The following is a 16,430-nucleotide window of genomic DNA, read 5'->3' on the forward strand; positions in this document are numbered from 1 at the left end:
GTAGTAGTAGATAACTGCATCATCATAAGCCACGTAGCCGTTCAGCTGTGCCTAACGGAGTGAATCATGTGATCGTGTGATTTTATGATCGTTTTGCATATCGTGGAGTGTGTGTGTGTGCGTTTTAAGAATTTCCAATAGCAAAAAAAAAAAAACAAGCTAAGAAGCCTGAGTGTGTGTCCAAAGCAAACGAGAAGGGGCAGGCATGTTGGGGATAAGCAAGAAACCGGGTCCACCGGTACCACCGCGACCTAGTGCGGCTGCCGTCGCAACGGCCCTTGCAAAACAGCGTGAGAACTCACCCTCCCCTAATGGAGGGACACGGGGATGCAATGGGAATGGGATGGTCGGTATGGCAACCCTTAAGCCACCCCATCCGGGACGTACCGTAGTGTACAAGTCGCCAGATTTCGATCAACCGCAGACAAGAAATCGTTCCAACCTGTCCACCTTCGGCGGGTCCGTCCCAGAGCAGCTGCAAGGATCTCCGAATCCAAGCACGAAACGTAACGCCATTTATCACGACAGTCCCGGTCAGAGCCCGATAGCGATGGAGAGAAAACTGCTGAACCCATCTACCGGTGGTGGTGTGATGTATCGTTCCACCTGTAGCATAGTGGAGATCAACACTAGTCCGAGTACTTCGGGATCCAGCTCGGTGTCCACGTCGCCGGTAGCTACTCTCCAGAAACAGTCGGCAGATCAAAAGTCGTCCAAATTGCCGAAAGACTCTCTAGGTGCGGTGGCCCCAGTAGCTCGAAGGCGTGTGCGTAACGGTGACTCACACTCGAGCGAAGGATCGCCCGAATCGTCCGAGGTGATCATCATCAACGGTGGTACGCACGGGAGCAGCATTAGCTTGCTGAGCGGTGCCCTATCCTTGGAAAGTACCACCGAGAATGGGCGTGGGAAGTCACTGAGCGAGTGTGACAGCGGTACGGAGCGTGGCGATAGTTCCGGATCGTGTGCATCCGCCGGAAGCACACTGGAGCGGGAGAACAATGCGAAGAATCTCGAAAGCAGTGCTAAGAGTAGTCACTTTACGGAAATTATTATCGGCTCGAATCAGAGCAGTACTGTGGTAAGGAGTGGCAGTAAGCCGAACATTGCTACGACCGCAAACAGTGTGATACGATCGAACTCGATCCGAGTGCCAATCAAGGCGGCCGGTGCAGGAGCAACTCCACCACTGTATCATCGTCCCGAACCGGAAGGTGGTGAGCATGTGCAACCGTCGAGTGATAATCGGACGGCGGGGACGGGCGTTGGAACCGGAGCAAGCGTTACGAAATCTCAATCAACCACAACCCTCGATCCGGCCACACTCGATTCGAAGCTAAGCGAGAAGAAGATCGCCTTTCACGAGCTACTAATATCGGAGCTAACTGCCATGCGTCAGAAGCAGCAGAAGGATAATCAAGAGCATCCAGATCGCCAGGAAGGGGCGCATGTGGCGCAGGCAAAGGGCCTTGAAAATGACGCACCAACAATGGCGGTCGACCTGACAAAGATTAACCGCCGGCAGCGGATTCCTTCCGAACGGCGCTCATCCGGCAGCGAGACGGAAACGACCCCGAACGGAACCGCCACAAGACTGCCGAAGATACGTACGGCCGACTGGATCGAGGTGGGCGATAATGGGAAGCAGGTGGTGCTGTCCAGCTGTCAAATCAGCCTGGAAGATTCGGGCATGGAGGACGAGGAGAAGCTGGACGATGCGTCGTCTGGGGTAGGCGATTCGTGGGACAGCGTAAAGGAAGATGCAGAGGAACGGTGAGTCAAGGCCCCCGTTTGGGTGTGTAATAGTGATAAGCCGAAGGGGAAGGGAAGCCGGTGGAACGTGACCTAGCCGGGTGGGTGAGGTGATGGAGCCCAGTGGCTTATCGGGTGTTTTTGTGTGGTCAAACAAAAATAGACGACGACGCTGGGAATTTGGAAAGGATGTTTCGACAGCGATATTTCGCGTCGTGTCGGGTATCTGTTTGCTGTTGCTTATCGAGCGTCGGGTTTATGACAGTGATAGAGGGGGAGTTGTGATTTTTTCGTTCCCGCTAGGCGGACGATAGAGTACACAGGAAAGGGTACTCGATTAGGTACTTGAGATAAGTTTTATGGCTCAAAGACTTTGCAATAAAAATATTAACACAGCTGTATTATGGTAGCAGATAATTTGAAGTTCTTAAAGTTTCCTTTGGGCGTCATATTCTTCTTATTGGCTTAATGACCTTCTAGGTCACACCGGCCGTCGAATCGGCTTACTTTACTAGACTGACTTATTGATACCACCACAGGGGAACGATCCGGATGGGATGTAAACGCCGGTCCTCTTATGTGAAGATCAACGCTGTTGATGCCTACCTCCGAGCCGCCCGTCAAGGCGCACTTTGGCCAAACAGAGCCAAGCGCCAGCAATGCTGCTCGATGTGACTTGTTTTCCATAAATCGCAAGTCTTTCGATATCAAACTCACTCTGCAAAGATCCAATATACCTTAGGTACGCAATTCCAGTTCCACGCCTCAACGACATCTCAGTATTTGCAACAGTTTATTCCACCATGAATGGCACAGAATCGAAAGTTATCGCCACCAGTCGCGAATATCAGTTCTGATACTTAAGAGGCACAAATGAAACAAAAAAACTGCAAACTGCATGGCCAACAACCAGTTCACGATCGTAAGTAGAGCATCGATTTTCCCTTTTCGATGGATGTATGACCCTTTAAAAAAAGCCATATACACCCCGTGAAGCATACATACATGACGCCTGTGTTTTTGTTGTCGTTGCCCACGTCGTCCATGTTGCAGCAGGGAGCAGCGTTTGTTGGATGTCGATCGCCAAGGGCAGTGAACACCTTTTTTGGGCTCATAAATTACAACCTTGCCCCGTCTTTTGCGCCCCGGTGTATGTGTGTGTGTGTGTGTGTGTCGCGGTCATTTGATCAGAACGAACATGCACGGACGGGCAGTACAAGCACAAACTGGTGAATGTATTTATTTTATATATGCATCTGTCAACGGGCGCAACTTCGATGGGGCGAATTTCGGGCCAGGCTAGGAGATCTGGTCGGAAAGGGCCTAGATTACTTTGGTTGACCTCCGAAATGGAAGTTGGGTAAGAATGTATGGGGAGTGAAATGCGTGTCGGATATGCACAACAGAGAGTCCTAGAGAGAGAGAGAGACCCACACAGTGACGGTTATTTCCGCCGCCATTAATTTTCCCTACTCGCGCGCACACACACACACACTTCGGCTGGTCATGATTGTTTCGGGGTTGTGGATGGTGACGCTCTGTAGATTGTACCGAACAACAATGGGCCCTCCTCTTCTTCCCCTTCCCCCGGGTGGTGGTTAATTGTGTGTGCGCGACTCGATCGATTGTGTTGTGCGGTACAATGGAGTACACCGAGCACAGGAGAACCTGTGGATGATGATGACATTGAACCGCGATCGTTCGATTGCCAACCATGCCAGAGGATTGCAAGGTCTTCTCCAAACGCGTCTCGTTTGGGGTCTCTCTAGTGGATACACTGCGAGATAGAACGTGACAAAGCGACAAATCCGAACACCGATTCTAACAGGGCAACGTCACTCTCCAAACAGCGCACAACGTGAGATCTCGCTACCTTCGTACCGTACCGTACCGTGGCGCATCTGACCGTTACACCAGTGGTGAAGTACACTGCACCGGAAATGGCACACGGTAATGATGCCGTAGCTGTGATGTGCATCTTGTGCATTGTGCACCGTTCCGTTAGAAAGAACCCGGCCTCTGTAGGAAAACATCTTTCAAGTCCTCGTTTTGCCGTTCGGTCGATTTGGAAAAGAAAGTCTGCACAAGCCGTAAGATGGTCACCAGTGATCACGGCTCAGTGCTGGTGGAGACCGTGTTCATTATAGGGTTACCACCACCACCAGCATTACCCCGGATGTACGATCTGTCCCTGTCATTCAACCCAGTTCTCACCCAGCGTGCACCGGTGCGACGGTTATGTGCACCGTGGTTGCATAATGCACATGCACACTCACCTACCATGCACTAAATGCAAATGTAACTGTGAGGTGCCATTTGTGTGCGCACACTTGTTCAAATAGGTCCCGGTTCTTGTTGTGTGCGCCGCGAGATCTGCTGGTCGCGCTAACGAGCGCTTGTTTTTCTGCGCACTCGCCCCCATCCCCACCCTAGAGCGTGGAATTCGGAATGTGCCGATGAGGTTTGTGTTTGCCGCGGCAGGAATGTTAATCAAATTTTCGTGCGGTATTGATCGTATCGGACCCATCGCCCAATCTTGCAAATTCTTCCCAAGCTGCCCAAAAGCAAGGGATCCCATTCTTCTTCGTTGGAAGTAAAAATTCAAGAGATATCACAGTCTGGCATTGCGGGAACGAGTTGGATGGTGTGTCTTAAGGTATAAAAAATGAGCCATCAATAGGCCAAAAACCCCAATGAGGGTATTCTTCAATGTTTCGTCTTCCTCACAATCTCCAAATTTATCCCAGGTGTTGTTTAGGGCCGGTTCTACTGTAACGTTCGGTGATTTATGGATAATCATCATCATCAGCAGCCATCTGGCGAGATGTTTTCTCTCTACCGGTAGCGTAAACGATGGCGTAATAGATTTCTTCCCCAAACCCGATGGCATCGTCGTTAGGCATTTGAACATTCCGCAAAACGCGCACGTTTATCGCATTGATCCAATTTCATGGGCGAGAAGATGGACGACGCTAAAAGCACGAGATGTCGAAATGGTGCCCACCCCGGACGTCACATCCGGTACGCTTGTACCCTTGAGCTTCTAAAACGTCGCTCGGGATGGACGGTGTTCTGGAGATGTTCAATTTTCTGGTGGTGTTAATTTACGCAAAAAAGGCACAGGAAATGAAACACGTTCACGCATGCTGAGACACTGAACATCGTTGACCTAGATTCGAGAGAGTCCGAGATGGAGACAGAGAGAGAGAGAAAAAGTATTCGGACACTGGTTTGTTTTGTGTGTTGGCTAGTTATGGTCCAAATCGAACTTGTTCAAATATATTCGTCCGGACATCCGGCTCGTAACAGGAGTTCTTAAACTTTGTATCCTTTTCGGTCCGGTTTTTTTTCTTTTCAATTTATTTACTTTTGCTCATTAGTAATGGTTAAAAGCGGGCCAAGAATAACGGCGTAAACAGCTCAATGTCTTGCAGATACAACCAGATAAGAGATCTTAAAACGGACGGGTCCCACCTCGATTCGAAAAAGTTGATCAAGATCACTTCTCACACCCTGGCGCTGGAGATTAGAGATCAGACATTAGGACCACCGGTGTGTGCACCGGTTTTTGGGATGAACCGTTACTGTGACTTGCGAACGGTAGAGGTATCTTTGAAGCAGCAGCAACCGGAAGCGGTATGGAAATTTGATCATCTTTCTGAACCGAATCCGTTAATCTTTTTTTTTTTTGCCTGTGTCACGCTTTTAGAAAAGGTAAGATAAGATAATTGCAAATCCGAAAGACATGGGAAATTGGGGAGAGTTCTCGTGGGATGAGCCACACAGTATTGGTATTAGGTTAACCGATAAGTGGGATGTTAGAATTGTTAGGAAAGATAATTCTCAAACGAGACATCCAAAAAAGGCTCTAATCGGTTTGTTTTAGCATAAATATTCTCATCACCTACAGTTTGCCTTTAATTAGATCATCGCTCTCCAAACGCTTCTAAAATGAAGTTCCTGAGCAACGATTATCGGCTTTCGTTTGCATAACAGTCTCCCAGTCTTCTCGTCGGCAGAGTCAGCGCATCTCGAATACGCTCGACGCTACTTCTGTGTGTGCTTATGGTTACCCAGGGGTCTGTTCGCTAATCGTTTGCATAACGCAACTACTGCTTCTTAAAAATGAAGTCTAATTTAGCAGACTTCAAGCGATCCTGCACTTTGCGTGTGCTGGTGATGTGTGTGCCTGGGTGCGTTCTTTTTTCACCCGCAGTTTATTAAAGCCTACCGACCCTATTACAGCGCCTATACGGGGGCGAAGCAGCGGTTTACTGCTTCAGTAATAATGTTTCGTTATATCGGTCGGATGGTTAGTAGTTGGTGAAAATAATAAATTTACCCTAAACTGCCTCTTTGAGTAGCTTTTCGTTGACTTGCGTGTTGCGTGTGTTGCTTGTAGTCGACGCCGACGGATGGGAGCTGCTGCAGTGGTATAGCTTTTTAACTCCCTCTTTGACTGAGTGCCGGTACCATGGCTGGTCCGACCACCGCTTTGACTGAGCGATTAGCGATAATGACCCGGAAATTGGTGCGTTTCGATTAGCGCAGGCAACGAGCGCCGCCAAGGGAACTTTCGTCCCGAAAAGTCTAGATAAGCCAGTGATCGTGAAGCAATAGATATGCTGGCGCGATAGTTGCGTGGTGCACGATTCGAGAGTACCAACAGGATGAGAAATTGGACCGCTTAACGCAGGCACGATCAATCGATCGGTGTGTTGGGTCGGGTTTCTTCTTGCATCCATTGGAGCATGGACATGGCTTGCACGCATCCTGGGGAATATATCGTACTCGGGAGCTAGTTGATTGGACGCACGTATAGGCACAGTGCACTCGTGTTGTATCATAATGTGCTAATATTGGTCCCATTAGCGCACGGATGCCGCCACGCCATGCAGTGTGCTGATCAGTGACCAATGGGGGTTACCTAGTTTTGCATAAGACAATTTGTCCAGTGTCAACAGCGTAATCGTCGCCATCTCGACAAACCCTTTCGATACAGGTCTTGGTAACAGATCCCCACTACCGAAGTACCGAAGGAAGGCTGTGCCTAATCGGGTAAAGTCGTCCAATTCGCCCCCAAAACTTTGCCCGCAGGCAAGTACGACAGTTTACCGGTCACCGTCACACCGAACCTAATCGGTAGGCACGCTTTTAGCGACTTCGATCGCCATGTTAGTTGCGCTTATTTTTGGCGATCGATCGTTGTTCACACTCTCCCTCCCTGCGTCGGGCTGAAGCTAATTGATTTCGCATTTTTTTTTCGTGGAGCGTATTGAAATCTAGATTTGGAGATCGAGATCAGGACGTAAATGGTCCTGGTTTTTGGGGTTTTTGCTTCACGCTGCACGGGGACAGTAGCTGCTACGGGTTGCGCTGCGGCACGGGATGCTGTAAATCGTTGGCGAGATTAGCAAGATCAGGCAAGAGATCGAGCTGTCCATAGCGGTGGCACGGTCCGGTACGCGCACTGTCTGTCGGCAAATGTTTCAACACCTGGTTATGGATCTTAGCAGCGATCGTTAAGATGTCGAAGTTTCGAGGGCAGCAGGAAAACAATCGTATCTTCGTTACCTCCTTGGCATGGAAATGATGTAATAATATGGCAGAACGGCAACCTCCACTAAAGTAGGTTGGAATCGAAAGGCAGGAGAAAGGTTTTATAGCTTCAGCTTCAGAAGTTTGGAACGGAGAGAATCCATGAAAATGAATTGCGAGGGCAAACCGCGCTTGCAAGCTCATCTTTTCCCAATCATGCTTTTTCTTACGACCTACGACGAGCCACCAAGCATCACAGCCCCGGAAACGGTGGGCTTTCCTGGTGGCATTTGCGATTGCTTTTGTGGGTCGAGCCGGTCCGTTTCAGACTTCCCTATTCTTCTGTGTGGCGGGGTCGGTCGTTTCGTGTGGTCTATTACGCGTTCGGTTGAAGCGTGGGCCTTTTTTACGATCCTCACGGTGTCATCTGCTGTGGTCGTCGGCAAAAGGCACACGAGAAGAAAGTACCGAGCCGAGGGTGGGCAAATAGGTGGATCTTTTCTAGGTCGCACCGGGTAATTGGTGGCGGGATGATGGTCTCTTTGTTTGTTCGCATTGCGTGAAAATCGTCGAAGCATTTGGAATTGAAGGTTCGTGCAGTGACAGCAAGCTTCGAAGTTCAATGGAGGAAAATCTTAAGGCTGAATGGAATGTAAGTGACCCGGTCCAGGGGGCATTGTGTGTGCAGATTCCTCCGTGCCTGAGAACTTGGGTTTGTGACGAATTTTGAGGTTAGTTTGGTGGAAGTGGCACGCCAAACTGGATCGCATGGTGGTTGAGAGTCAGATATTCGGAGGTTGTATTTTGACACATTTAATTTAAGGTCTATTACAAATGGAAACTAGTAATTTTGGCACATTTCATTAATGTTGGGGAGGGAAGAACTTGACCTAGAGAAGAACTGTTGGTATTGGTGTTGTGAATAATGTCTGGGAATCTGACAGAAATTGGAATCGAAGCAACAAGAAACACGGTGAATCAGATAAAGTAGATGAATGCTGGCAATTTTCTCTCAGCTACAGATACATTAATTATACAAATGAATGTTTTATCTCCGGGAAAATGTTGAACTTCAAATTCTAATAAATGGCAATTCTTCCTTCTCATTACAGCATCATTATGTCACTCCCCGGACTACCCCCGCTGCCTAAAAGCCTCAGTGGCTTCGATCTCGCCGGCATCCAGTTCCAGTCGCACCATCAGCATCAGCACCATCATCAACATCCATCCCAACAGCACAATCCACACTATCCTCCAACGCATCATGCGCAGCAACAGTCGACGACGATACAGTCCGCACATCATCATCATCATCATCATCATCAAATGCAACCGCAGTCCTTCCACGGGACGCCACCGCACCCGTCCAGTCTGCCACCGTCCTCCCAGTCACCTGCCGCCGGTGTTTTGAACCACCATCATACGAATCCTTTCATTCCGATCGGACCGGGTTTGATGCATGGGGATAGCTTGGCATCGCTCGAAAGTCAACAGCGAGGACATTCGCCCGTTAGCAGTACCCTTTCGGGTGGAAGCAGTGGAGGAAGGAAGGCATCACCGCAGCCTCCGGGATCGGGACCGGCGTCAACTTCGACGCTGGACACTCAGCTGGCTATTTTGCGACGAGAAATGGTAAGTTTTTTATTCATTTGCCCTCAAATAATTGTGAGAATTATTATTTTATGTGAGAAGATTTTAAAGCGAAATAGATTGAAAATACTGTTCTAGTAGATGAATTCGTTATTGGCTGGACATCTTTTGACTTAAAGACCTGTTAGGTCGTGCCAGCCATTTAAAGGCTTACGAGATTTATTGATACTACATAGTTGAATAGTCAAGTTCTCGCTGCGGAGGAACGGTCCGGATGATGATTTGAACCACGGTTCTGTCGTGTGAAGCCTAGCGCCGCTGTTGACTCTCAACCACAGGACCAATGTTTGGACATCTCTAATTTAAACAAAAAAAAAAAAGCTAAGGAGTCCTGCGTCCGACACGCTTAAGGCGTGCTTTTAGCTCAAGCTTTGGAACAGGGATAGGGTTCATTATGTGGACCACGTCCAATACCTCCAACACGGTCCAATTTTTAACGGGGTCAGTTCTGCGTTTAACATTGTCCATTGAAAACTGCCTGCGTCATGATGGAGTAATTTACGAACCTGATTGTTCAGCAGAAAAAAAGCTCAAGGTCTTTTTGGACTATTGTGGAGTTGTTGGAGCTATGATGAGGAACTTGTTTGATGGTATGTCCTTGACGGATAATCGTTTTGCACTGATCTATGTATAACATAGTTGAGAGGTACATAAGTGTTAAGAAAAAGCCTGTATTTGTAGGTTAATTTAGGATACAATCAATCGAAAAGATGTCAACGGCGGTGCTTCAACTGTGTCCAAAATCTGGTATGAACTTCGCAATGCTTTCGAATGGGAAAGTTGTTTTCCCTTGGCAGTGGTGTTCATCTTCTCATCGCAAGGTTCCGACGGGGCTTTGGGAAAAATGTGCCAAACTGATGATGGCACACTGACTGGCAGCGGAAAGTGCTGAAACTAGTTTCTTTTTTTTTGTCGACGCTGCTTTAGCGTTTTGATCGATTTGTGGAATACTTTCTTTATTTTGTAGCGGTTGACACACGCCATAAACAGCAAGAAAGGTTGCGATCCTCCTCGTGGTCGTTGCTGGTGGGTGTCCTATACCGATCCGCCACGGAAGCTTTCGGAAGCGAATTGATTTAACGTTAATTTTTGTTGTTGATTTATACGCGATGGGGCAGACCGTCTCAAACGTTCGTACGACTGTGATGAAGTTTCGCTCGCTGTCTGGTACAAATTGATTTGTCGAAGAAGAGAATGTTAGGCCCGATCGATGCTTTAATTGTGTTAGTATGGCGATACTGGGGTCTTCAATGCGCTTTTCGCGCTAATGGCTGCGAATGGTTAATGCAAGCATTTATTTCGCGACAACTTCTTTCGGCGATACAGCAAAAAGGGAAAAGTGGATACAGCGATCATTTGCTTTCCTCATTTCTTTTCTTTCTATCTAACGATTTGCCTTGGTGTCTCGTCAAGCGAAACACATTTACACTAGCACCCGGCAAGATGATTGCTGGTCGTAGAACGCCAAACCGCCAAACCTCCGTTGCTTTACGATATCCGGATATATTGCTTGCAGACATAAACATCCACATAAAACAGTGATTGAACAACGGTCAGGCATTGTAGCATACACACAACCCGACAAACATTATGGATGCATCCGGTAGATGGACAATGTTTTCCAATTTTTATGACGCTTCATGGCAAAAAGCCCTCAAAATTGAAGTCAGGCAGAATTGCTTCTTGTACTTCGCGATGTTTTTACTAGCCATACAAGAGAATTTTTGCGTAATTTTCATCCCACAAGATGCGTCTAAAAATGCGAATAAAATTATAACTACCCTGAAGTTGAAGTTGTGCCCCAAGCGGTTGGAAGATCTTGATACATTTGAAAGGTACCGGAAATGAGTTTTAATTTGCCGATCGGTAGCGATTCGATCGAACTTTTTTTTCTCCTCCTTTCCCGTCCAGTTGCTGTACATCGGTTCGTCTGTCGGTACAGAGATGGGTTACGAACGTGTTCGACATTTTTGACCTAATTTTATTTAAACTAAACCTCACGCCGCGACCACGGTGAGAGTGATGAGGAAAAAAACCATCTTCGGAAGCAGCTGGTTTGTTTATTTCCAGCAAGCGAAGACGCTGAGCAAAGCGCTTTTTTCCGTTTTTGTGAATGAGAAGCTGCATGGGAATTGTGCATGGGGAAAATAAATAAACTTGACCATCACACGTCGTCGTCGGTTTAACAAGGGGGCAGAGCCAGCTTCCGGTCGCATTTTATACACCGCTGGGAACGTAACACGACGATGCATTTTGATCTTCTTCTAATGTGCACAACATTCCTTAACATTGGCATATTGCGGTTGTAAGAAATCTTGATCTTGTTGGGTTCGATGTAAACAACAGAAAAAGGTGTTTATTTATAAAAGTTTGTGGTGGAAAACAGCGCGCGTTTCATATAATGGCGCGAATTCTTTTTCGGTTTAAATGAAGCTGTGGGTTCTGTTGAGGTTTGAACTCAGACACGAGCATATTGTTACCCGTTGTGTTATCAATTGTACTATTTCATCAACTACGCTACCTTACGTTAAATATTGAATATCCTCTAGAGTCGCAGCACTACAGTTCCAACGAGATATAAATCTAAATGAGTGTTAATGAGCTAAAATGTATTTTAATACAATTTTGTTGTATTAAATTACCTTTCATTTTCGAATTAATTAAATATTTATCATCATTTATGTACTCTTCACTCTTCAAATGCTTTATTTTTCTTGTGCCTTACACCTCGACCGCTGTTGTGTTTGCTAACTTCCCATTCCACTGTCTATGCGCTGTGTCAATTTTCTTTCTGTTGAACTGTAAAAAAGGAAAACAGAAACAAAAACCTAGCTTCACAGTCGCCGTCTCTGTGGGGCACATTTATTATCGATTATTATTGGCAATTTTGCTTCGGGCAATGATTTTCACGCGCACACGAACGATTCGTCTGGGGCGGTGTGTTGTTGAAATCTCGAGCAAAATGTGCAGCGTTTTGTTGCAGAAAAAGTTGAAACATTTTAAAGCTGGAAACTGAATCACGTGAGAACTGATCACGCAACATGGTGAGGAAGCGCGTTATGGCTTATGATCGCAGACTTCTTGGAATGGGGTTCGAAGTGAAAAGAACGAGAAAATGGTTCCACACTGATGAGCAATGTAGAATGGAGCTGTAGAGTCTCCGGAACGAGACTAAATCAGAGATGGGGGGGTCTGTTGCATCTCGGACTATTAGCAGGTGCACTCGAGCGTAAACGGGCTTAATGCAAAGAAAGAGCTTCTTTTTTTTTTAACTTCAGAACACACCGTGTGTACTGTTCTCATTGTGTATGAGCGTGTGTGAGTGAGGGCGTTTTCCGCCACGAAAATTCCCCTAGTAGCAGTGGTCCCTTTCAGTAACCGTCAGCGTGGCTAAGCCAAAAAAGAAAAAAAAAAACACTACAGGGAGTGAAGATAGTCTCCGGGAATGCACCACTTCAACGCTGCAAAGAAATTTAATACTAGAGCCCCCCTATTCGGTTGGGGCTTTTCCGTCTGTTCGTTGAATTACATTTTCATAAAATTATCATTAAACAAAAAAGTGATCGACAGGAAGTCAGCCACTGGAACGAGGCAACAAAAAAGCAAGAGGGGCGGAATAATGTTCTACCCTCTGAAGAGTAGACCTGACGTTGTGTTTTTTCTAACTTCAGTCGTCCACACCATGTTACGATGTCAATGCCCTTTTTTACTCCAGCCGAGATAGGCGCTTCAGTTTTCAATTTGTGGCCCGCTCCAACTTAGAACAATCGCGGGAAATGGTGTGAGAAAGTTGTTTTTCATTGATTTATGATTCGTGTGGAAGCGACCAAAACGAAAAGGAAACATGCTTATGTTTCCATTGCATAGAATGAAAGCGTGAGTAGAACGTGAACGTTGACGAGGTTGAAAGGCGTGCGTGCTTGTTGTGTATTATTTACAAACAATCGCGTTTTTTTTATCGCGTAACTAGTATAAGTTTAATGACTTAATAAAATATGATCGCCGCTGCTGACGATCGAGCGAAGAATAGATTGTTGGGAAATTCTGGAGAAATAGACGAAGATAAAGAAGTTTTTCAGAAGAGAACCCTTCCAGATTTGGAGGTCGTTTGGGAAGACATCTTCGTTAGATGACGATTGTGCGTGTGTGTACACTCAAGCTAATTGAAGAGGCTCGTGGTAAATATGTACACAAGCACACAGTAAGTCAGTGTGTTTTTGTTTGCTATGTAAAGTTTGTTTTCTGAGCGAGAAGCTGCTTCGAGCAAATCACCATCATTAACGTGCCAAACCTGCCTTGTGCGTTACTTTCGAAGGCTATCGAAGCGGAAACTCTTGACTACCGTCGCCGTGTCTCCATCACCAGATCTCTCGTCAGATGAATGCCACAGCATCTTGCAGTCGTGGTGCCCAAAAGTGACTCACTTTGTGTATGAGTCATGCAATGCGCTGACTTCTTGCTGTGTGTATATTGTGTCTTCCAATTCGCACTTGTAACAAGTGTGTGAGAGACGCAAAGATTGCAGAAAAAAGAGTCACCTCCGAAGCGCTCGAGGAAGTGCGTCTTCTTGTTCTGATGCGTTGCCGTGGATAAGCACAACCTGAAGCAGAATGGAACCCTGCTCACAATTTTTTACGAGATCACCAACCAAACCTGTTGTGGAGATGAAAGGGTTGTGCACATTCCTAAAACCGCTGAAGCCTACGAGAAATCTTCCATGCCGTCTGATGCGAGGCTTCGACGGATGAGTCACGTGTGGGGCGTGCTGGTACGTGCCCAAGTTTATCGTTGATCATCATCGTACTTAGAAGCGATCAGGCGAGCCTATCTGCGATACTTTTCAATCTAGAACTGCTCGTGACTCATCTATTCCAGTTTGTACGGTGGGTTAGGGGTTTGGTTCTTCGTGAGAGGAACCCTTGGGGGTCTCAGGAAGAGAGAAAAATACACACACACACATACAAACAGGAAGGAATTAGATGTGGTAAATTGGGGGGGGGGGGAGGGGGGGGAGGGGAAGATCTGCAGGTGCTCTTCTACACCGGCAGGAACCAAAACAAATTGGTCACGAAATCGGACTACAAAATCGGACATCAGCACGAACTCCAATTTCCATTACAGTGTGCCATAATCGGATTCGATTTTCCTCCTCGAATGGCCTTGAGCTCGAGTGGTGTACGTATGTGTATGCGTGTAAATATGGCTTGAAGCTTTCACGGCGCTCCTTCTGAAGCTTTTCACGGCTGGCCAAGATGTTACGTATGAAACGAGGGTGAAAAATTGAAAACGCTCTTCTTCCTCTCAAAACTTGATCATGGTGGAGGTGTTCATTCTACGGCTCATTGGAGAAAAAATGTTACGAATCTCTCCACGGAAGGTGCAACGGAAGAAAATAGATCTTGAACATTGGAGGTTGTTTTTCTGTACTCTGGAGATATAGATCCACGTTTGTTATTGTGATCATGGCTTTACAACTGTGGTTAGAATTTTACACGAGCGGTGTTGATTGTAAATTGAACATAAACAGCGAGCCCGTTGATCGTGACGAAGGCGGGCAGACCTGCGTGCTAATAAGAACGGGTGAATAACGATGGAGATGGAGGGGGTTGTTACTTTTACACCTTCCCAGCATTCAAATTAGCACCGAGTCACGATGTTCTTCAGAAGTTCTTGGGGGGTTTTTTGTACTGTTCGTTATTACACGCTTCGGCAAAGTAACGGGTTTGTTGGACGAGTTACAAAAATTCTTGAAGGGAGACTTTTTTTGTGAACGTCCCTAACACGTTACCGAAGTATGATTAGTGAAGCACACATAGGTGATTGCAGACACTAGAAAAAAAAAAGATCCATAGGCAAATAGAGATCGCTTAGCCATTTAGCACGATCAGTTGAGTAATGTACGTACGAGGAGTTGTGTACCGTTAACGTGTGTTGGCAGTACCTCATCAAACCATCAATCAGGCCGTTGAATGTTGAACACCACATCGGAGAAACTGCTGGACCTGTGTGTGTCTAACGGAATGCTGTCCTGGAAGGAATTGCAATTAAATGGGGCCTTAATGAGGTATGAGATGCGCGTCATGATGATATAGGACGGTGAACGATCCGATGATGCACGCGGAAGTACTTAGGGCGATAAAGCGTCCCGTATGTTATTGAGACTGAAGAAGTCTAGACGAAGTTCTGAGATAAAAATTGAGTACGAAAGTTGAATCAAGGTTGAATCTAGTCCTGTAAAACGAGGTTCTTCAATTCTCTTGGGCAGCTTGTCGGTGATGCAAAAGAGATCTCGTAGTGTTTGATGTAATCCGACTGGCATTGATGGAGCTTTCATTACAAACACTGCACTATATGAGGAGTTTATTTAATTTTACCCCTCAAAAGTCCAACGCTTTTTCTAGTTTTGATTATTTAATCCAATTTTCTCTCAATTGAACTCTTTTCTTTATTGTTGTTTTGGTTGCAGAGGTCTGAAGTTCATTCACAACGTAAAATTTTGGGGTATATTATCATCACAATCTTTATTTATGGTGTACGGCTCTTAAGAGATATGGAAGAAAACATTCATACAAAGTGGAGCTCTTTCGGTACGTTTAGGACGCGTTTGTTTGGTACCCGCAGTAGTGAAAACAGTTGTTGTTTTAATGGTGCCCATTTGCTGTGCGTGTGGTGCTGGTGGTCGATACTTAACCTAGTAAAGAATAACTAATGCAACGGTGATAAACATCGGCATGTTTAGCTACGGAGCAGCTTTGCTAAATGGAATTGCTAAAAACGCACCGGTCATCATCGTGATGCTGGTCACGGTTCGGTTCGACAGCCATGTTTTCACCTTCGAAACCTTTGCCTTGGTACATGCGTTGCGAGTGGTGCATCTTCCCATTTCATCCGTAAGAAAGTGGTTTAATTTAATGGCGAATAGCTCGCGAGGAATGCACAAAATACAAATCTGCTTTAAAATCGCACAATTCGTGGAGCGTTTTAATTTAGTTTTTCCTCTGCTACTGCTACACATCCGGTCTTGACGTTCGATCGTGGCTCTTGTTGTGTAGTCTATCTGGTCTAATTAGGAATGTCTTGATTGAACGTTCGCCGCCCCGTCCTATTTAATTACTTATTTGCGTGGTGCTAGACAGCTCGAGAAAAAAAAAATGGGGGGAAAAGTTTCATCCCAACCCTACTCTGATGCACTGCTTATCCATCATGGCGTATAGTTCCACGGCTTGTGTAGCCGTTTGTTGGAGCACGTCTAGTGCAGTCGCTCAAAGTGGAGTAGAGTAGAAGGTGGGTTTTGATGAATTGCCCTGCACTGGTTGGGGTAAGGGGAAGAGTCGAAAGGAGCTGACGGGTAAAACATATTGACGGAGAGGAATTGGAAGCTGATAGCATGTTCCGTAGCTATATAGCTACTTCTTCAAGTGTTGCCGGCCGCGCACTATCAGGCAAGCGAAGGTGGCGGACCTGAACGAGATCAGTAGGAACTCGACTGT

At 46.5% G+C, this 16,430-nt stretch overlaps 3 protein-coding genes across 3 annotated transcripts in view; 1 reads left to right on the forward strand and 2 right to left on the reverse strand.

Annotated features, from left to right (window-relative positions):
- Positions 1 to 16,430, reverse strand: part of LOC126563935 (probable phospholipid-transporting ATPase IIA) — a 415,461-nt gene that overhangs the window by 135,364 nt on the left and 263,667 nt on the right. The gene's annotated exons all lie outside the window — the stretch shown is intronic.
- The window catches only part of LOC126563874 (nidogen), a 251,705-nt gene that overhangs the window by 26,051 nt on the left and 209,224 nt on the right, over positions 1 to 16,430 (reverse strand). The gene's annotated exons all lie outside the window — the stretch shown is intronic.
- The window catches only part of LOC126564101 (uncharacterized), a 44,644-nt gene continuing 28,393 nt past the window's right edge, over positions 180 to 16,430 (forward strand). The window contains exons 1-2 of the mRNA XM_050221034.1: positions 180 to 1,773; positions 8,403 to 8,922. Coding sequence (XP_050076991.1) covers positions 206 to 1,773; positions 8,403 to 8,922 — 2,088 coding nt within the window. The 5' untranslated portion in view covers positions 180 to 205. The remainder of the gene's footprint in view (positions 1,774 to 8,402; positions 8,923 to 16,430) is intronic.

This window comes from Anopheles maculipalpis, chromosome 3RL (assembly GCF_943734695.1).
Source record: "Anopheles maculipalpis chromosome 3RL, idAnoMacuDA_375_x, whole genome shotgun sequence".
NCBI lineage: Eukaryota > Metazoa > Arthropoda > Insecta > Diptera > Culicidae > Anopheles > Anopheles maculipalpis.